Source organism: Megascapheus bottae, chromosome 4, assembly GCF_031878675.1.
Source record: "Megascapheus bottae isolate mThoBot1 chromosome 4, mThoBot2.hap1, whole genome shotgun sequence".
Taxonomy (NCBI): Eukaryota; Metazoa; Chordata; class Mammalia; order Rodentia; family Geomyidae; genus Megascapheus; species Megascapheus bottae.
The window spans coordinates 55273029-55296126 of record NC_143512.1 but is presented as its reverse complement, the minus strand read 5'-3'; the positions used below and the strand labels follow the sequence as shown (position 1 = coordinate 55296126).

The 23098-nt window shown below is 36.8% G+C and overlaps 1 protein-coding gene and 1 pseudogene across 2 annotated transcripts in view; one reads left to right on the top strand and one right to left on the bottom strand.

Moving 5' to 3' along the window:
- The window catches only part of Plpp1 (phospholipid phosphatase 1), an 82996-nt gene that overhangs the window by 44053 nt on the left and 15845 nt on the right, over nucleotides 1-23098 (bottom strand). Inside the window, exon 2 of one of the 2 annotated variants that reach the window (XM_090331939.1) lies at nucleotides 3117-3271. The exons of the other annotated variant lie outside the window; for it this stretch is intronic. Coding sequence (XP_090188065.1) covers nucleotides 3117-3271 — 155 coding nt within the window. The remainder of the gene's footprint in view (nucleotides 1-3116; nucleotides 3272-23098) is intronic. 2 annotated transcript variants of the gene reach the window in all.
- Nucleotides 4644-6679, top strand: LOC150064485 (F-box/WD repeat-containing protein 2-like; annotated as a pseudogene).

Here is a 23098-nt window from a genome sequence, read left to right as displayed (position 1 = left end):
TGGGGCCAGGAGTTTGGCCTAGTGATAGAATGCTTGCCGAGCATGCACGAAGACCCAGGTTCGATTTCTTGGTACAACATACATAGAAAAAAAAAGCTGGAAATGGTGCTATGGCTCAAGTGGTAGATATCTAGCCTTGAGAAAGCCCAAGGACAGAGCTCAGGCCCTGAGTTCAAGCCCCAGGACTGGCAAAAAAAATTATTCATATATTACTTTACCCCTAAAAATTAGATATATAACACCTCTCTTAATCAGACCAAATTTTCTTCTCAATATTGCTTTAATATCAATTCACTTAGGAACACTAAACCTTTTTAAATATATATATATATATTTTTTTTTTTTTTAATCAATCATGGGACTCAAACTCTGGGCCTGGGTGTTGTCCTAAGCTCTTCAGCTCAAGGCTACCACCATACCCCTTGAGCTACAGCGCCACTTCTGGTTTTCTGGTGGTTAATTGGAGATAAGAGTCTCATGGACTTTAGTGCCTGGGCTGGCTTTGAACCACGATCCTCAGATCTCAGCCTCCTGAGTAGTTAGGATTACAGGTGTGAGCCACCATGCCAGGCTTTTTAATATTTCTTGACAGCATTATTCTCTCAAATTTTGATACATACTGTTTGCTCATTTTACTTTGGGCCATTCATCTATTTCTCACTAATTTATAGGATATATAAAGAGATTAAACCTTTTCCATATAGATTCATGGTTTATACTAATGTATTTTGGGTCAGTACGAATAATATAATGTATCATTAAAACATTGATAATACTATTCACACATACATACACACACATAAGGAAAAACAGAAGCAATGGCGACACTATTTTAGGCTAAAAATTTTTACTTAAAGATCATGCAGAAATCAATGTCCAAGGAAGACAACTACTCACAATTAACAATCAAGGTGATTTAAAATATCCTATCAAAGATGCATAAGAATTTTCAATTTCCAAGCTATAGTCCATATATATACTAACTGCAAATTTGCATGGAGATTCAAGTTTTCACCCTTTTCTGAAAACATGATAACAACAGTAAATGAATTGCCTTTATAAAGAATTACCAAAGGAAAATGAAGACCTATACAAAGCCAAACCAAGTGAGGAAAATAGGCTAAATCCAAATTAGATCTTAAAATAACCAAAGAAACTTTAAGTCAAATAATATAATACTACTGTTCGTAACGCTGAGATCTGGGAACTGCAGGGTTTTTTTGTTTTGTTTTGTTTTGTTTTTGCCAGTCCTGGGCCTTAAACTTAGGGCCTTGGCACTGTCCTACCACTTGAGCCACAGCACCATTTCTGGCTTTTTTTCTATGTATGTGGTACCAAGGAATCAAACCCGGGTCTTCGTACATTCTAGGCAAGCAGTGTACCACTAGGTTAAACTCCCAGCTCAGAATTGTAGTTCTTAGCCAGCCTAGACAGGAGAATCTATAAGACTCTTATTTCCAATAATCTATTCAGAAAAAGCTGGAAGTAGTGCTATGGCTCAAATGATAGAGTGCCAGCCTTGATCACAAAAAGGTTCAGGGTCAAGGACTAAGCCCTAAGTTCAAGTTACAGAACAGGCAAGCCAAAAAAAATGTTTATCATGTTTTTTTTCTATCATCCTAAATTTGAGTGCTCATCATCAAATTATAGTGTGTGTATAAGGTTACATCAAACACAATTCATTTTATTGAAAATTAATTATATTCTATATGTGATGTAATGCATAATTTATTATATACATAAATTATTAAAACTAATAAATATTCCACAAGAATTTTAGCATAAACAATCAGAATACTTAAGATCTAGAAGCTAGCTAAAATTACTTCTTTTAATATAAATGAGTTTAAGTTATTATTATTTTACAAGTCAATTATTTCAACAATAAACTCACAGAATTAATTCCTAGAACTCAGGGATATATGCCAAGTCCTATCACTCTTATTTAAACTGCTTATTATGTTCCTATTTAGTTTAATAAGTATTTCAAAAATACATGCTACGAAGACAAAATCAAGGCACAAAACTGAATTTGTATTGCATTCATAATGATATACAAACTGTCACACTAAATGTTGGTAATAGTTGCTGAAGACCATTAGGAAAATAAATAACACTGCTTAGTAAAAACGTAAATAAATAAAATGAATCCAGATCTATGAAATGGAAACCAAAGCACTCAGCTATTAGGCTTAGCCAATTTTGAGACAAAATAGGAAAGAGAAGCCAGACATTCTTACTGTAGAACAAGACTATTGCTGAATTTACCAAACAACTAAAATATTCAAAGTGCCTGGAGAAGCCAACTGACAGAAGTCAGAGAAGTGAAGAAAGAAATAATGGCTGATCTGCTGTACTCCTAAGCCATTCAAGAAGGTAAATCTTTGCTCTGCTAAAGATTTTTTCTATTTCCAAGTCACATAAAAAGACAAAAGATAAAGTTCAGAAATCAGAGCCAAAGATAAAGTAAGGACAATATCCCAAGTGGCAATCTTAACTTAGTGATCTGATCTAGAATGGAAGATTTCACTTATCTAAAATAGTAAAATCCAATATTTTCCTTAAAAAATCAATAAACTCTATTAAGTATCACAACTTCAAAAATAGCAATACAATTTTAATGCATTCTACAGATTCTATTCTACTTGTGCTTCCCTGTGTCAATGGAGGAGGTAAACCTTGCTTGATTCGTTTTTTCAAACTAGTAAGTAAACAAAATTTTTATGAGCTCAATTTCCACTTGCTGCTACAACAAAGCAAATATTATCTGAGTTTCAATTCCATCATAAAATAGCCTAGCCAACTTGAACAACTTATCTGGGCCTGCATTTCTTCACTCATATACTGAAAGGGGTTGGTTCAAATGGCTTAAATGAGCTCCTTACATTCTAAAATAATCATTCTATCATTCCTCCAAATGACAAGCTGCTTTAGTTTACATCCTTTAACTGAAAAATCACCTATGGGTTAATAAACAGTAGGGTTTATTCCTCAATTAACTATTCACTGTAAAAACATGTTGAAGAAAGAAGTTGGATTTACCCCCACCATCTCCATCACTTCATCCAACCTCCAGCACAACAAACCCATCACTACCTACTTAATAATTTACTTACAGAGGAGATGGGTAAGCCAACCCCCAATATGATGAGCATAGTGGATGTGACGGTACCATCATGGTACGGATACTTGATGCTGTTGTCTGTACAGAAAAAGCCTCTCTGAAATGGATATATTTGGCCCAAATTTAGAACAGCCATAGGCATGGAAGCTGTTGGGGAAGGGAGAAAAAGACACAGATGATTAAATTCAATTCACTCCTTTAGGAAGTAAAGGCTACTCAATGGGATGCAAATTTTACCCATAATTCGCCCTTTCTGGAGGAAGGCCAGTATTTCACAACACCCAAGAGTGAGGCTGATGCAATCATGCAATATTTTCTCATCCATTTGCTTTCACTGACCTCTGATTTTAAGCACAATGAGGAAACAAACTGCCATGAAGAAGAATAAAATTGATGTATGGAAAAATAAAAGCTGAAAAAGCAGGAAAGTTTTCTATTTGTATATACTGTAGGACTAATTCATATTTTACTAAATTGATAATTATCTTAAATATGTTCAAGGAAAAAGGCAAAATACCAGAAATAATTTTAACAGCATTTCAAAGTATTAAGATAAAAATTGACTTTACATTGGAATTTAAACCAATAGTTAAAAAAAAACAGAAGTGCTAAGTATATCTAATAATAAAAGCAGAAAGAAATAAACAAGCCTTTTGTTTTCCAAAGATAGTGTTAAGAAATGGATTTATTAGAAAGTTCTTTTTAAAAGAAAGATTCTTTAGGGGATGGTCAAACTATTCTATATCTTGACTGTGACAGTAATTACGGACAGTATTTTTACTACACATAAATCCAACATGAAATAGCTTAAAGACAGAGGTATGCCATGAAAACAGAAATGTGACTAATTATTAAAAACAGTATAAGGGAAATTTGGAATTTCAGAGGTCAATATGAATTGAGAGAGAAAAGACATTACAAAAGAGGCAGCTGAGCTGAACTTGAAACAGCAAGTAAAGCACAAGCAATAAGGAAGAGAGCATTTAGTAGCTGAAGGATCCAAGTGTAGCTTGAAAGTGCATCAAAACCAGCAGTAGGAACAAGCAAGGAGTGTCCAAGATAACATGACATTTTATGGCCAACAAACAAATACGGCATGCTCACAACATGATAGTCACACAATTAACAGATTAACTCAATCCTTACCTTGACCCTACAAAATTGGTACAATCAGTAATCCCATTTCTTACTAACACCACTACAGATTAGTAATGAAAACATTACTGAAACTATAAATGGGTAGCCAACACAGGCTACCGACGAGTTGTTTCTACAGTCAGTGAACAATATGTCCTTCCCATGATACATGTGATCTAGCTAGAGTAACAGGTTAGAACTTCCGCAAGGAAGACATGCAGTCTCTCCTTCCCCCTTTCCCGTGGTATTGGGATTAAACTCAGGACATCGTACAGGAACTATACTATTTGAGCCATATCTTCAGTAACTTTTTTGCACTGATTATTTTCACTTAATGCCTAGACCAGCCTGACTGCAATCCTACTTGTGCTTCCCTGTGTCAATGGAGGTAACAGGTACTTACCAATGCTCTCAGTCATTATTCTTCCCTGCAGCTGAGATATGCCACAGCACCTAGACACTAGGTAAGACAATCTCACAACCTTTTTACACTCAGGATAGCCACAATTCCTTGACCTCTGCCTCCAAAATGCCTTGGAATACCGGCTTGAATCACTGCATCTGACCAGATAGTTCCTTCTTATCTGTCCCATGGCACCCTCTACATATGTCTACACTATATTTGAAGTTGCTTTTTACACATTTTTCAAATCTAAGGGCAAATACAGTATTATCTTGCTATCATTTTTACTAGACACACAGTTCAATCTGAACTAAAATGTATTAAGTGGATAAATGTATAAAATTCAATGTAAAGATCAGAAGAGGTTAGTATAAGAAGCTGTAACTTAAGCCAGGAGGACAAAACAACAGGTCTCAGAAAAGACAAAGTCAACAATAAGAGGGACAGTGCAGTCAGGCAAGAATTAATATTTCTAGTAAAATCATGAAAAAAAAGACTGCAGAAGATGGAAACTGTAATTATCACTCAAGAGGGCAGGGAATAAATATAGCTACCTTAATTAGCTGCAAAGTGAGGGGGGGGGGGAAACTTCAAAGAAGAACAATGCTGTGACCTAAAAGCCAAAGTTTAACAAACTGTGTATGTAGTACATAGCTAGGTAAAGGCAGAAACCAAATGATAATATATCAAGGAAATTGAGAGTTCAATAAAGACTCTAAGAAGAAAAAGTTGCCTGGGAATGTGACTTAGTGGTAGAATGCTTGCTTAGCATGCATGAAGCCCTGGTTTTATGTTCCACATAAACATAAAAAGCCAGATGTGGTGCTGTGGCTGAAGCGATAAGAGCACTAGCCTTAAGCAAAAGCAGCTCAGGGACAGTGCCCAGCCCTAATTTCAAGCCCTAGGCAAAAAAAAAGAAGTCATCATTCACTAAGAAATATTAATCTTTACTATATAAAAGCAATGATAACAAGTGTTAAATCTTTAAAAATAATTTTAAAAATATTTAAGTTAAAGAGACTAGATTGACTTTAATTCCCACTTGCTCAGTATTTTTCCTATAGATCTCATCTAAGACATTTAAATAGTAGAGGCTGTGGGACCCAAACAATGGTAGGTGGACTGAGCAGCTGAAATGTGGACTCATTTACTAGGTCTAAAACTATGCCTTCTTGGTGTGAGCAACAACACGGCAAGAAGTTCCAGATAAATGACACACTCACTCAGGTAAATATTCCGCTAACCATATGGAGAAGAAGGGCACATGGCTTAATAACATTGCTGCTATATTTCTCAAATGGATTTTTTGGAGGGAAAATGGTACTTTAGATTGCCTAGTAAGTGCAAGATAGTCTAGCTCAGGCACCTGTTTAATAACTGAAGAGATTCTCCTTGGACTCAGCATTTATCTATTTATTTGTTATAACTGCTGGAGCCTCCAACTTGCTGCCTCATCTTTATAAAGAGTAGAATAAGTGATAAGTGCTAGTACAGAAGTATGGCAGACTGAATATAACAATTTGAGCTGGCAGATTAGTGATTCTGCAGAGAGGGTTTATGTGAAAGCTACTTTCAGAATGAAGCAACTGGAGAACCATGAATCCTTTGAGATCTTGTCATAAGTTGGACATTGTGCCAGTATGTATATACTTTATTGCAAAGATAGACTTCTTTCTACAGGGTCAGAGCTGTGGGGTGTACAAGGCAGGGCATTTACAGCATCCAGAATCACATTTGTACAGCAGTGTATTAAATGAACAGACACTTGTGGCAGATTCCTTTGATAACACTATAGCTTGCTGGAAAATGGAGTTTCTGACCTAGGATTAAGCACATACCAGGACACAGAGGGAAGGGCTTAGTGTAGAATACAGTGATGAACCAATTGGTAGTGTAAGTGGCTCTTCAGACTTCACTAGGCTTCATCTGCCAAGACATACCTCAACACACTCACAGGGCTCCTGGACCAGATCACTATAATGGTTCTATAGAAGTGCAAAGTCAAGTCACTCTAAAAGTCCTAGAAGTTATATCCTCAAAGTACATGATCAAGATGTGGCCAACTATGAGAGAAAACAACTGCAAGTACTTAAAGACATTGTCTCTATGAATAAAACCACCCCTGCAACCAAGCCATTTTTTTTAACAAATACATTATAGTTCAGTATTTGACCTGAAATTTTACCAGTTATGACACCTAAGAGTCGTCAAGACTCCAGAGATAGTAAATTTGGCTTTACTTAGTTTTGAAATGTCTTTGCCTTGGTGTTAAATGCTACTTATACATCATGGACTTGTAAACAGGGAGCCTGGGGGAAGGCTGATGGCCTTGGTTGAAATACAGAAAATTCAGGAAGCTATTGGGATGATAGGAGCTATGTCTCAAGGATAACTAACCAGAACAAACTGACAGGAAAAAACACAACCTCGTTTTTTTCCTGCCATGCTTTCCATTGTCCAAACTCATCCAGAAGATCTATCTCCTGGCACTGATGACAGATACACTGTCATGTTCACTGGGAAATATGTCAGTTCTGGAAGCAGGAGAAGATAAGGCTAGTCAGACAATCAGTAGGGAGCAGATGATATCTAAAAATTGCCAGCTTGAGAATTTAACAAAGGACCTATTTACAGAGCCTATATTAAATCTGTATTAAGATTGTACACTAAGAGCTGCAGACATGGCACAAGTGATTCAGGGCCTGATTAGCAAGCTGAAAGTTCTAAGTTCAAATGCTAAATACCACCAAACAAGATTACACATGAAGGCTAGATGCTAGATTGACCAAGCTAAGGATGTGGAGGGTGGGAAGACTGAGATCATAAGGATCACAAGACAAGCCCAGGCTGAAAAGTTTGTCAGACTCCACCTCGATAGAAGAAAACCAAGTATGGTAGCATATTCCTGTTACCCTAGTCCAAAAAAGTTGGGAACCAGAACAAGAAGTGAGATTTTTACCTCAAAAGGTAACCATGGGGGGTGGGAGTGTAGCCTAGTGGTAGAATGCTTGCTTAGCATACATGAAGCCATACCCCATACAAAGAAAAAGCCGGAAGTGGTGTTGTGGTTCAAATGGTAGAGCACTAGCCTTGACAAAAACCCCAGGATTGCCTGTCCACCCCACAAAAAAGTAACAAAGCACTAGTGGCTCATATGTGCAATCCTAGTTACTCAAGAGGCTGAGGTCTGAGAATCGCAGTTCAAAACCAGCCTGGAAAGAAAAGTCTTACCTCCAATTAACCACAAAAAAAAAAAACCTGGAAGTGGATCTGTGGCTCAAGTGGTAGAGCACTAGCCTGAAGAAAAAAGCTCAAGGACAGTGTCCAGTCCCCGAGTTCCAGTCTAGGACTAACAAAACAAAACAAAAGCAGGGATAAGTCTGACATATTTCAGTTGACATGAAGCTCTCCAGTTGCATGCATTTTCCTGTAAATGACAGGAATCTCTCCTTTAACTCTATTGTATGTGTTAACATTTAATCAGTCAACCAATAAGCTAGCCAGGCACTTGTGGCTTATGCCTATCATCTTAGCTACTCAAGAAGCTGAGACATGAAGAACATAGTTCGAATCCAGCCTGGGTAGGAAAGTATGGAAGACTCTTATGTCCAAAACTGTGGCTCAAGTGGTAGAGCAGTAGCTGAGCTAAAAGCTAAGGGACAGCACCTAGGCTATGAGTTTAAGTCTAATATTGGCTGAACAAAAAAAGAAAATACCTCTAAGGATTGGCGAGGGGTCACAGTGGTATCAGGCCAGCATAGCAAGCATGAAACCCTCAGTACTGTAAGTAATTATAGTAATAAGCACCAAAAAGGGTATCTGGAGGTGTGGCTTAACTATAGAGACCTAACTAGTAAGTGCCACTACTGCAAAAAAAACAAAAACAAACAAAAAAACCAGAAGAACCTTAGGTTCAGTCCCCCAAACATTCATACATACATACCATACACACACACACACACACACACACACACACACATTCTCAAGCTTGTTTTCCACTGGGAAAAACAAATTTCTAAGTAGATTAAATATGCCCATGCTAATTACTAAACAAACTTATAATTTACAAATCCCTAGAAACTTGAAGGCAAGTTCTGCAGTCTAGTGTCTACTCCAGGCATAGCTTTAGGTGTGGCTATTATACAACACTGCCCAGCAGCACCCTTCCCCACCTTTCTCAGTGAGAAAAGAAGGTGGGACTGCAACTGCATCCTCTTTAACCAATTAAAAAGAGAAGTCCAAAACTTCCTTACAGCAAAGAAGGAAAAGGGTTAGATTTCCAAATGAGAAGCTGAAGAGTCAAAATAAGTCATACTTCACAATAAAACTTTACAAGTAATTAGCAATCTGTACCACATCTAGCTCTGGTCTCTCCTTTGTAACTGTTAAAAGCTATCAAATGGAAAATTATACCACAAATTATACAACTGCATATTGTACTCCAAGATATATTAGATTTCCAATCTCAATATTCATTCAATACATCTTAAAGTTAGCAAAGAAGTCAAACATGTGTGACTTTCTTCCAAGATTCCTGTGTAAAATTTTCATACACAATGTAACTTTATAGTTTGTAAAATACCATGTGCCCCAAGTAAAAAGGATAAATCATAATGTAGCCTCTTCTTTACCAGTAACAAATGTTTATCCTTTCTGCAAATACTTAAAATATTCTGGGCAGCCCATCTTATGAGCACTCAAATAAAAATCCTGCTAGTCTTGAGCACAAACATGTTTAAAAGAAAAGGTTGCCCAAGACTTGAGAAAGGGTATCAATGTATGTGGAGTAATGCAACTTCTATCTGGTGAATATAATGTAATGCTTCTATTAATTACAATAAAAACTATATGAAAAAAAGAAAAGGTTGCTTGAAAGTGTGGCACTGTGGCTTAAAGTGGTAGAGCACTAGCCTTGAGCTGAAGGCTCAGGGACAAGGCTTACCTAGGCCCGAGTTCAAGCCCCACCAAGGGAGAAATAAAAGAAAAAAAAAAAAAGCTTGCTTTATATAGAAAAGATTTATAGCATGGATCCTTTAAAGAGTTTAGTACTAAAACAAAGGAAGTATTCATCTTATATTGCCATTCTCAAATATGTCCAAGAAAAATGGAAAATAAGCATTTGCCAAACAGTTATTAGAAGTCAATACCATGCTATAATACTTGCTATGTTATCATCATATTAGAACATAGAATATTTCTGATTTCTTATCATAAAATCTGAAAAATTACTCAGTAATATGACTGTAACATAAAAATGTGTCATTCTGTGCAATAGGCAAAAATAATATATAAAAACATATATAGAATTTCATTTTTTAAACCAAGCTTTATGTTTATATATAAATGTGTATATGAAGTCTAGAAGGACATATGATCAACTTTTTTTTTTTTTGCCAATCTTGGGCTTAAGCTCAGGGCTGGAGGACTGTTCTTGGATTTTTCTCAAGGCTAGAACTCTACCACTTGAGCCTCAGCACCACTTCTGGCTTTTTCTAAGTATGTGGTACCAAGGAATCGAACCCGGGTCTTCATGCATGCTAGGCAAGCACTCTACCACTAGGCCAAACTCCCGGCCCATGATCAACTTTTAAGTAGTTATCGTCAGAGATGGTATTAATATAAACCAGATAAAAGATTCATTTTCTCTACTATATACTTCCTGTTTCACTAATTTCGAACAAAACAAGATTAAATGATATTTGAGCTTCTAAAAGTGCTTTATCATTATGAAAATATATAGTTGTTTCTTGATTATGCTTATAACTACCTGAAATTACAATTTACCTATATATATATATATATAATCCATATAATTTACCTAAAAGTGTGAACGTCTGAAACTAGCCTATTTTCTTTTCCCTTTGACAAGCAGGTTTTGAACTCAGAGCCTCAATATTGCCTAAAAGTTGACCTATCACATGAACTACATTTCCAGCTCTAACTTTTCGAATTTTTTTTCTTTTTTTGTGTGTACTAGCTTGAACTCAGAGCCTCACACAAGTTCAGCTCACTTGTTCATGGCTGTTGTACCACTTGAGCCACTCTTACTATTGGGCAATTTGCTGGTTAACTGGGCTGGCTTCAAACCAGGATCCTCTATCTCAACCTCCTAAATAGCTAAGATGACACATGAACCACCAGTATCTGGCCTGGGCCTGGGTTTTACTGGTTATTTTAAAAACAAGAGTCTCAAGAATTTTCCTGTCTAGAGTTGCCTCTTGTCTTTTTGATCTTATCCTCCTGGTCACAAGGGCCAGGCTTAAACAAGCCTATTTTTTAAATTCTGCTTAAAAAATAAAAGCATAAACATAAAAATCTATGATGAGCTATATACTCTATAGACATAATGTTTTATTACATAGATTAATATGTATCTATGACATACAAACCCTCAGCTTAATTTTAATTATGTTTTAAAACCTAAGTGCCAGTGATTGTATATAGATTCCCTTCTTGAATATTTGTTTGTTAAACATGACATCTGAAATATGATGTAAAAATCAATGTTAAATTCTTTAATAAAAAAATAAATAAAGCCATAGCCAATATGAACTCTCTTTCCTTTCTTCCTTCTTTCCTTCCTTCCTCCTCTCCCTCCCCCTCCCCCTTTTTTCTCCCCTCCTCTCCTCTCTCTCTTCGTTTCCCTCCCCTCCCCTCTCCTCATCCCTGGCTTCCAAATGTGAAGCTAGGACTATAGGCATGAGCCACAGCAATAACACTACTGGCTGGAAAACAAGATTCTAACAAGATTCTCTTCTTTATACTACCCATTATACTATCAGTTTTATTTTATAACTATCAGGGTCCCAATTTCTGATCAATAAATAAGAAAAAAAGGCCTTTTCTCTGAAGCTGCCTTGTATAAACACAAACCTGATTTTCTTCTGTTTATTAGACTGGATTTGAGAGTTGCTCTGTGGGAGCATCTTGCTCTACTACAGATGGACTAAAGCAGCCATCCTGACATGTAAGTACTCTCTCTTTCTTGCATAAGAAAGTATGGAACTTCAGCAAATTACTCCTTGTGTGATGCTTCACAAAAAAGAAATTGATAAAACTCACAAGTAAAAAACATTCCACTGCAAACAAATAATCTCGTTTATGTATATTTAACCATGTTTGTGCATTTTTCTACATGTATATTTGGATTTTAAGAAGTCTAGTTACTCTTGTGACATTTGCTTCTACAAAACCTTTCATTTTCTCCTTTTAGCAGTCAAATGTTAAAAAGTAAATAAACCTTTTGGCTCTTTACTGGTTTTTTACCTGAGCAGTTGTAGAAGGTTCTATTCATTCTGAACTTAAGGAACATTCTTTGTGTCCTGTTCAGTTTGGATAAAACACATTTTGGGGAGAAAAAAACTGCAATATCATTCTCTTTTTCTCTAGAAACAGCTTTCTGGAGTCATATAAAAATTCTCTTGCTAATCACAATATTGTGTTATTTGTGAACAGAAAAAGACTTTCCTCTTCTTTATAAAGGATTACTAGTTGTCCAAAGGTAAAAAGGAATAACAAATACAGTTTTTTTTCTTAAACTGACCAAATGTAAACACTATTTCCTGATTATTCATGGCCATTTAACAAATGTTTTCATGTCTAATACCCAGATAAGCATTCATATGCAGTACTCAATGGAGAATACTGGCTCACTAAAATTAGTAATAAAAAAGGTATATTTGAATCCATAGTAATCCATTCAGACTGCTCAGAGAAAAGTGACAAAAATCTATAACCTTAGAAAGAAAAAAGCCAATGTAGCTAAATAACAACAAAATGCTACAAGCAGATTTTTTTTTAAATTATAAAGGTGATAAGGAGAGGAGCTACATTTACATAAGTCAGGTAATAAGTACATTTTTTTTGTGTTTTCTTTCTTTTTTTTTTTTTTTTTTTTGCCAGTCCTGGGCTTGAGCTCAGGGCCTGAGCACTGTCCTTGGGCTTTCTCAAGGCTAGAGCTTACTACCACTTGAGACTAAGCACCACTTCTGGCTTTTTTCTGTGTATGTGGTACCAAGGAATCGAACCCAGGACTTCATGCATGCTAGGCAAGCATGCTACCACTAGGCCAAACTCCCGCGCCCCCCCCCCCCTTTCTTTTTGCCGGTCATGGGGCTTGGACTCTGGCACAGTCTCTGAGCTCTTCAGCTCTAGGCTACCACCCTATCCTTGAGCCATGACCCCACTTCCCATTTTCTAGTGGTTAACTGGAGATAAGAGAACCTTAGCCTCCTGAGTAGCTAGGATTAGGTGTGAGCCACTGTGCCAGGCAGTACAGTTATTTTTAAACAATGTCACCTTCTTTCCTCTTTTTTTTTGATCATGGGGCTTGAGCTCTGGGCCTGGGCACTATCCCTGAGGTCTTCAGCTCAAGGCTACTGGCCTACCCTTGAGCCAAGCCTTACTTCCTGTTTGCTAAAAGTTAATTGGAAATAGGAGTCTCAAGTCCTTTTGTGCCCAGGATGGCTTTGAGCCTAGATCCTCAGATCTCAGCCTCCTGTGTAGTGAGGATTACAGGTGTGAGCCACCACAACCATCTCTTTCCTCCTTTTCTACCAATCTTTCCTCCCGAGCCTTCTCAAGCCGACCACAAGTTGTCTAGTTCATTTTCAACAGAGTGTCTAGTGAATATCACAGCTGCATTTGTTCACCCTTTGTCTTACCATTACCAGAAGCTTTGGTTGAAGGTGAGTAGCAGCAGTAGAAGAAGTAAGAAGACAGAAGGAAGACAAAGAGGGTGAATAAAGATGAATACAGTCAGTCATTTATTGGCATGTAAGAAAGTACAACAGGGGCCGGGAATGGTAGCACAGTGGTAGAGTGCCTGCCTAGCATGCATGAAGCCCTTGGTTCCATTCCTTAGTACCACAAAACAGAAAAAGTGGAAAGTAGCACTGTGGCTCCAGTGGTAAAATGCTAGCTTTGAATATAAGAAGCTCAAGGACAGTGCCCAGGACCTGAGTTCAAAAGCCCCAAGACTGGCAAAAAAAAAAAAAGTACAACAATGAAACCTGTTGAAATTGTTTTAAGAAATGGGAAGTTGGCCTAGTGGTAGAGTGCTTTCCTAGCATGCACAAAGACCCAGGTTCAATTCCTCGGTACCACATACATAGAAAAAGCTAAAAGTGGTGCTGTGGCTCAAGTGGTAGAGTGCTAGCCTTGAGAAAGTCCAAGAACAGTGCTCAGGCCCTGAGCCCAAGCCCAGGATTGGCAAAAAAAAAAGAAAGAAAGGAAGAAAAGAAGGAAAGGAGTAGAAGGAAGAGAGTTTGGCATAGGGGTAGAGTGATTGCCTACTGCACAAAGACCCCGGTTCGATTCGTCAGTACCACCACATACATAGAAAATGCCAGAAGTGGTGCCGTGGCTCAAGTGGTAGAGTTCTAGCCTTGAGAAAGCCCAAGGACAGTGCTCAGGCCCTGAGTTCAAGCCCCATGAATGGCAAAAGAAAAAAAGAAAAGAAAAGGAAGGGGAATAGAATAAGGGAAAGTGATTAAGGGAGTGAGGTTATCAGGATACATTGTATATAGGTGTGGAAATGTCACATGAAACCCACCTCTTGTACAACTAATATATGGTAATAAAAAATACTCCTTGTGTTCCTTATCTGAAATATTTGGCTAGAATCAAAGGCTTGTGAGATTTCTGAGTTTTTTAGGACTTGGGAATATTTGCATGGATGTTACTGTTTGAGCACTGTTAATCCAAAATGTTCCCAAAAAAACAAATGTTTTGAGCATCAGAATTCATATTTTGGTTTTCAGTTTAGGGATGCTCAACTTTTATTAGAAATTAGAAAGATGAGCCAAAATACTACTAGAGAAAGTGAGTTTTTCAAAAATGTCATTTACAGACCATTACTTAGCTATCCTCTGTGCTGTACTGGGTGTTATACCCTCTCAGTAATCCTCATTAATTCTGGTGTCCTCCCCAAAGAGGATCGAAGGCCTGACTATACTGCATAGCTACACCTACCTCATTCCCTTTGGCCCTGGTAGAAACAGTATGGCAAGGAGGGAAAACACTGACAGAAAACACTTATCTGTGATAGATGGTACCATAGTAAACACAACACCAATTTCTATTGGGCCCCGGTGGCTCATACCTGTAATCCTACCTACTCAGGAGGCTGAAATCTGAGATCTCAGGTTCAAGCTTCAAAGCCAATCTAGTCAGGAAAGTCTCTAGACACTTATGTCAATTCACCAGCAGAACGCTGGAAATGGGGATGTGGTTCTAGTAGTAGAGCACCAGACTTGAGCAAGACAAGCCAACCAAGAGCACAAAGCCCTGAGTGCAAGTCTCAGTACTGGAACAAAAATAAATATATAAATAAATGTCCATTGCTTCACAACTCTAGAATGCAGCTCCAAGAAGGCAGACATCTCCAAGAAGGCAGGCATCTACATCATTGCCTAGAATGTCTCTCAACAAATATTTGATGAGTGAACAGAATCATTCTGTAAAACAGGTATTATTATTATCCCTGTTTTAAAGATCAAGAATGACTCAGAGAAGTAATTTTGTTGATTTTGTTGCTTTTAGTTTGTGGTTTTTGTTTTTTTCACTGGTCCTGAGGCTTGAACTCTGGGTCTGGGTGCCTGTCCCTGAGCTCCTTTTGCTTAAGGCTAATACTCTACTATTTGAACCAAAGTGCCACTTCCAGCTTTTTCAGTGATTTAATTAGTGATAGAATCTCACACTTTCCTGCCCAGACCAACTTGGAACCACAATCCTCAGATCTTAGTTTCCTGAATAGCTAGGATTACAGGTATGAGACACTGGTGTCCCACTACAGAAATAATTTAGAGTCACACATATTTTAAACATTCAACAATTAGTCCCATGTCAGCATTAGCAGAGAGCATTTGTGATGGAGTTAGGTCGTGTGATAATCTTTCAGTTGTTAGGATTATAGGGACCAGACTTAGAAATACTGTATATTATAGCCTTGATATTAAGTGGCTCACTCAAGATTCCAACCTGTAGTCACTCCAAAGACTTCTTCTAAAATAATGTTTTATTACATAGATTAACATGTATCTATGACATACAAACCCTCAGCCTAATTTTAATCATGTTCTAAAATCTAAGTGCCAGTGATTATATATAGAGATTCCCTTCTTGAATACTTGTTTGTTAAATACATCATTTAAAATATGATGTAAAAATCAATGTTAATAAATTATTTAATAAAAAAACACCTCTTCTAAATCTGGAAATGGTGAATATAGCACTATTTCCAAGGAAGAGCAGGGGACAACTGGGGGTTAGTAGAGTAGAAAACCACTCAAAATAACTGTAATGGAAAAATAAAATGAGTGGTTAATTAAAGGTTCATGACTGAGTCAAGTGCTGGTGGTAATTCATGCCTGTAATCCTAGCTACTCAGTCAGCTAAGATCTGGAAGATCAAAATTTGAAGAAAGCCCTGACAAAAAAGAAAAAAAAAAAGGCCAAAATAACCATTAAAGAGTTGGATTGGAGGCCTAGCTCAAGTGATAGAGCACTTACTGAGCAAGGAAAGCTTGAAGCCCTATGCTCAAACCTCAGAACCTGAAAATAAAATAAAAAGATGAATGACTGCTGGGCGCAGTGGCTCACACCTGTAATCCTAGCTACTTAGGAGGCTGAGATCTGAGGATCAAGGTTCAAAGCCAGCCAGGGCACCAAAGAACCTGAGACTCTTATCTCCAATTAACCTCTAGAAAATGAGAAGTGGGGCTTGGCTCAGGGGTAAGTCAGTAGCCTGAGCTGAAGATCTCAGGGACAGCGCCTAGGCCAAGTTCAAGCCCCAAGACCCCCCCTCCACCACACACACACAAAGATTCATGACTGACTTCAATATGTTGCCAGACACTTTGTAAATCCTGAATTAAAGTAGGATGGAGAGAGGCAAATGAGAGAAAAACAAAATATAAACCAGCACAGCAAACTTCCAACATAACCTTTTTCAATCCCAGGAAACAATTGCATGAAAAATTAACACTAGCTCTTGAGCAAAGGAGTAGATGAAAGCAGTAGTTTTAAGAATAATAAATATATGCAAGGTGGAGGTGAAGAGACAGAGCTCAGAGGCAGGTAGGAGGGGTTGGTTCTATAGAACATTTTATACTGGAGTATGATTCATACAGACAATACAGAGTATCAATAGGCAAGAGTTCAGTAAACCCTTAGCTTTTAGAGGTAGATCTATGTTCTGATCAGTAGCACTACTTTTCTGAGGCTGAAACGGCCCTACTATAAAAACTTAGTTATCTTTCTAAATTTCTAAGTTGGGACCAAAAAAAAAGGCAATTTGAACATTATACTTAGGAAAGAATTTTACATTTTATGGTTTGAGGTCAATAACTACAATATTTTCAGTCTTGAAGTATTTTAGTTCCTAAGACACTCAAAATAAATGTGTGTATATACTAAACAGCTTTTTTAAAAAACCAGAGCTAGAGAATAAGAGTGTAGCCTAGTGGCAGAATGCTTGCTAACATGCACAAAGCCCTGGGTTCAATTCCTTGGTATCACATACACAGAAAAAGCTGGAAGTGGTGTGGTGGCTCAAGTGACAGAGCACTAGCCTTGAGAAAGATAGCTCCAGGACTCACAGAAAAAAAAAATAAATAATCCAGAGCTAGTATTAGAGATAGAGTTTAGCAGTAGAAAGCTTGCCTAAATATATATGAGACATAGGATTGCCAGCACAGCAAGACTAATAAAATAAATAAAGCTATTCAGGCAGGTTACTTTAGTATAAATCTTTTCTGAACTTAGGAGAGGATCACAAAATTTCAATAGCTATTGCACATTATTATATAAAATGCTGTTCATCGAAATGAACTCCAAGAAATGGAAACTAGGATTTTGTTATTTTACTTTTATGGTCCACCCCCCTTTTTGTCACTGTTTATGATTCCTGTAATTTTTGTTCTGTGTGTAAGTTTATCTATTTGGAGGAGAGGAAGAGGATCACAGAAAAGGTGGGGCAAGGAGTAAACTAATGCCGCAGTGATGCTTACCAGACCCTATGTTAAAAATGAACTAGATAATTTATGGGGGAGAGAGGCTGGGAGGGAGAAAAATGAGAAAACATGGGAGCAGGTGACAATGTTCAAAAAGAAATATAATCTGACTTATGTAACTGTCCCCCCTCTGTATAACTATCACCTTTATAATAAAAGTTTCCAAATAAATATTCTATGTATTTATGCCCTAATAAAAATTAAAATCAGGAAGTGGATCACCTGTTGTTCCTCCCCAGAAAGGCACACTGAAACAGTGACCAAAAACAAGATTCATTTCTCCCACTCCCTTATGGTAACAGCTGTTCCTTTTTTCAAGCTGACAAAGGTCACAATCAGTAGCAAACATTCCATGTAGATTTCTATATGTAAGCAAAGAAATGACTGACAGTCCTTTTTTTCCCATGTTTTTCTTCTCTGGGGCACTTACCGTGAATCTGAAGTTTTTTGGTACTTGAGACTATAACTTAATCCTTTTTTCACCAAGTCCAGCTGGGGAATAACATATGCACAATTTTAAAGGGTCAAAAAAGTTAGCAAGATTGTACAGAATTATTGTACTACATAAACGATTGACCTAACCAGAAATGCATTATGCTGAGATCAAAAGACTGCATATTATTCCATTAAGATAAATTATATGAGTTGAGTTCCACTTATATTATATTATAGGATACAGAACAGCTCAGTGATTATTAAAGCAGAAGACAAGTGGGAGGAGTAGGTTACAAGGAAAAGCATGAGGGAATACAAGGCCAGTGAAGGGAGGAGGAAATGAAAAATTATGCATCTTGACTGTGTTGTAGTTACACGACTAAATTCTAAATGTGAAATGTGAATTTTTTTAAAATACTACTCAAAATTGGCTTAAGCATCATATTATCTCTCTAAGCCCATTACTTATTTCATACCTCTTGACAAGCTCTATACAATTATCTTACCCCCAGTCCCTGGCTAAGTCTTAGTTGTTAGTCTAGCTTCTGGAATCCTTTCTTTGGTGTGGCAGGGTGGGTCCCGAAGGAAGTCAGGAAGTCAAATATACCTGACTGGGTTTACTTCTGCCATTCTCCCAGTTGCTACTTAAGTGAGTGTGGACAAATTTCTTACCTGAGTTCAGTTTCCCCACATCTACTAAGTGAAAATAAATGTGAACTTCCCAAACACTGTTTATAAACTAAACTTCATAGTAAGTCTAATATGGTGTCTGGAATATTAAGATGGCTTAACACATATTCTCTTATTTTTCTCCTCTGTTCTCTTACAGTTCCTCCATGGGCCTGATAAAACCTAAATCTAACATAGTGCTTAATTCATGTTGTATACTTACCTCTGCAAATAAAATCTCTCTTTAATCCTTGAATTCACAGAAGCTAACCTATTTATCATCTGATAATATATTTAAGTATAACCTGGCAATTTGATCTGATCTTGGGAAAAGGAAGGGACAGAATAGGCCCAAGTATATTGAGAAGGCCTGGATTAGATGACCAAAGGTTTCCAAAGTTTCTACAAAATAAGGTGTGTAATATAACAGCACAGAAATTGCAGGTAACCTAAATATGCTAAAATGATAATAAAATGGTTTATATCAAATACATACAATGAATACTGTAATGCCATAAAAACTATAGAAAAGTCTTCATTTGCACAAGCATATAAACACAGAATCATAGATATAGCTATAGTCTCTGCTGTTTAGGAGGCTGAAATGGATTGCCTAGCCCATGAATTCAGGAACAGAGCGTGATCACAATCATGTGTGATTCCATCTCAAAAGAATTACAAGTAAATGCAATAATATGCCACCTTTGTTTTTCAAAAAAAAGTTTTAAGTGTGGGAATACATACATTAAAAAAGAACACACTGGGAAGAGATACAACCAAAATGTTAGGAATCATCTCTGGTGGGTACTAGTGGGAGGGGGTTAGGCTAATAAGGATGAATGATGATGAATGCAGTCAAGGTAGATTGACTATAACTATGAAAACAGAACAATGACACAAATTAAAACTGTTTTGAGAAAGGAGGAAGGAAGAATGATAGAGGGGTAAGAATGACTGTAAAAGTAGTAGTTAAAAAAAGAGTACTAGTAGTATTTCTTTTGTATGATTTTTAGTTATCAATTAATTATGAATAAATCTGAGAAAATCTGGAAATCATAGTTGACTAGAAATCACAGAAAGAGCTAACCTAGAACTTGCTAATAGCACTAGCCTATATTACCCAGGACTCAGATACCCAGAAACTGGAGGGACTATGCCAAATCTATATAATAAAAAACTACATATTTCCAAACTCAAAAGATTAAAATACATCTTAAAACTATATACTTTTGGAGAGAGAAAAATATATGAGTTCCTCCAATGAAACGCACTTTTTAAAATAAAGTCTCACTGTATAGCCCAAACCAGCCTTAAACTCATGATTTTCCTATCTCAGCCTCCCCACTGGCTAGAATTACAGTTGTATATCTATACATTTTAACTTGTAAAATCTCTAGTAGATAACAGGAAGACTTTATCACATATTTTTAGCTATCTTTTTCTTCAGTAGCCAATAAACTTCAAAAGATAGTACAGGATAGTAAATTAAGGAATAGGTTCCCTTTTGAAATATAGTCTGTAAAGAGATCATTTAGTCACTAAAAATGTGATGTATAGGGGTTTCTTAAAACTGGTAAAAACAAAGCATCTGTATCCCAATTAAAGGCTTGGTTATGTTACTTTCCTTTTTGAGCCAATCTCAACATCTCCACCTACAAAATTCCCTTCATCAGTGAAGCTTTCTTTATTGCTAGCTGGGAAAGAAACAACTTCTCCCATTCAGTAGTAAGGCTTATATTTCAAAGATAACAAATATGTGCTTACTATTATAGTAGTCTTGAATAAAACTGGCAAATTCTAATGCTCTTATGGAAGTGCCAGAGTAGTCATTTAGTTATAAATATCTCAGAAATGAGTAGGGTAGTGATTGAGAGAAAATTTAAAACCTTCAAGGAAACCACTTTAACAATCAAACTTAAAAAGTATTCAAACTGACTTGATTTCATAGGCACAAATTATTTCAGTGCTCAAAATATATGCAGTGGCAAGGTAACTTGGTCCCAAAAGAATGTACTAATTACCTGACATATGTAAATTTAACCTTTGTATACCACCTTTATAATAACAATACAAAATTTAAAAAGAAAAAAATATGTAGAAAAAGAACATGAATCTATAAATGGAGGTCGTAGATTTAAGTCAGTGGTAGAGCACCTACCTAGCATACTTAAGGCTTACATTCAATTTCAGGCACTAGGAAGACAGAGAGGGAGTGAGAGGAGGATGAGGGAGGGAGAAGGCAGGGCATGGGGGAGAGAAAGAGAGGTAAAGAAAAGAACTACAAATAATAACTTAAATAAAAATCCAGGTCTTAGAATGCACATCCTGAAATATATAAAATTCATAATCCCCAATTAAAAACATACTTTAGGGCTGGGAGTGTAGCCTAATGGTGGAGTGCTTGACTAGCATGTGCAAAGCCCTAGGTTCAATTCCTCAGTACCACATATATAGAAAAGGCCAAAAGTGGTGCTGTGGCTCAAGTGGTTGAGTGCTAGCCTTGAGAAAGCCTAAGGATAGAGCCCAGGCCCTGAGTTCAGGCCCTAAGACTGACAAAAAAAAAAAAATGGGGCCGGGAGTTTGGCCTGGTGGTAGAGTGCTTGCCTAGCATGCACAAAGACCCGGGTTCGATTCCTTGGTACCACCTACTTAGAAAAAGCCAGAAGTGGTGCTGAGGCTCAAGTGGTAGAGTTCTAGCCTTGAGAAAAATCCAAGGACAGTGCTCAGGCCCTGAGCTTAAGCCCAGGACTGGCAAAATAATAATAATAATAATAATGTATTTTAGATTTTAAAGTATTTATGTGGATCTATCCAACAGTCTGAAATTATAAATGGCAATGCTCCAGAAACTAAAATAAAGTTATACTAACTTTAGTGCCTGAGAAGAAAAGTGGTGAAAACTCTACTTTGTCAGGAAGTTACCAAATTGGCATATCTAAATTAGAACACTTTGTTTAAAACATAGACTTTTTTTTAAAAGACATACAATATAAGACAAGAAGTTTTGGTACAATTCTTTTTTTAATGGTTATGATTATTGTAACAAATCACATTCACTTTTCCAGAATGTACAACAGTTATTTTAAGCACAAGGTAAATTGAAGAAAAGAAAGAATCCTACAAATTATTTCTTAGCCTTACGGTTAAGAGCAAACATTCAATACTCTACTATAAACAGCTGCTACTGTGGCAAACAAGACAAAAGAGTACCTATTAGTTACCTTTACTTCTCATATCTCAAATCTACCCACTTCCTTCATTTCCATCGCTACCTCCTTACTTTCCCTACTCACTTAAGACTATTTCGAAGACTTCTAGTGAATCTCCCTAAAATATCTCTCCCCTGTTCTACTATTTGTTCTACTTGTTCTACTCTGTAGAAATTTGGGAGAAAAAAGATGCTTGGGGACTGAATTCAAGGCCCTGTACATGTTAACACACATTCTATCATTAAGCTATATATCACTCCTAATCATTTGTTTTTTTAAGGCTAATCCATTCTCTATTCTTAAAACTTCTTTTTATAAACTATTATAGTGTCCATACTTCATCAATATTTATTGCTTCATGAGGTAGGCAGGGTGAGGAAGCTTGAATTCATGGCCTTCCATGCTCACTGGGCTCTTTCGAAAAGGCTAGTGTTCTACTATTTGACCTGGTACTGGCTCTGAGCTTGTATGATCAAAGCTAACTCTACCACTTTCCATGCCACTTCAGTTTTCTACTGGCTCATTAGAGATAAAAGTCTCATGGCCTTTCCTGCTCAGACTGGCTTCCAATGGCAATCCTCAGATTTCAGCCTCATGAGTAGCTAGGATTACAAGCATGAGCCACTTCACTAGTGCCTAGCTAGTTCCAGCTTTTTTTTTTTCTTTTGCTGTCTCTTTTTTGAAGTCTCAAGGACTTCGAACTTCAATCCTCAGATCTTAGCCTCCTACAAAGTCAGGATTATGGCCATGAGACATCAGTACTTGGCCATTTTTGTATTTTATCTGAGGAATTATTTACATCTCTACTATGTAAAACAATGCCTTGCAAATAGTACATAAGCAAATAATATTTATACAATAAACAAATGCTACTTTGTAGTGGAAAATACTGGCTGGGTCATATGCCAAAGAAAACACACAAGTAAAGACTTAGACTCAGACCCTTTCAAAGAAAATAAAGCTTTCAACTTAGGAGACTTAGGTGATATCCATATACTTAAACCTTTATACGTATAAATAAGTTATACATATAATTCTGAATATTTTTGATACATTAATATAAAAATTAAAATCATGTTTCATATATTGATAAAATACAAAACATTTTA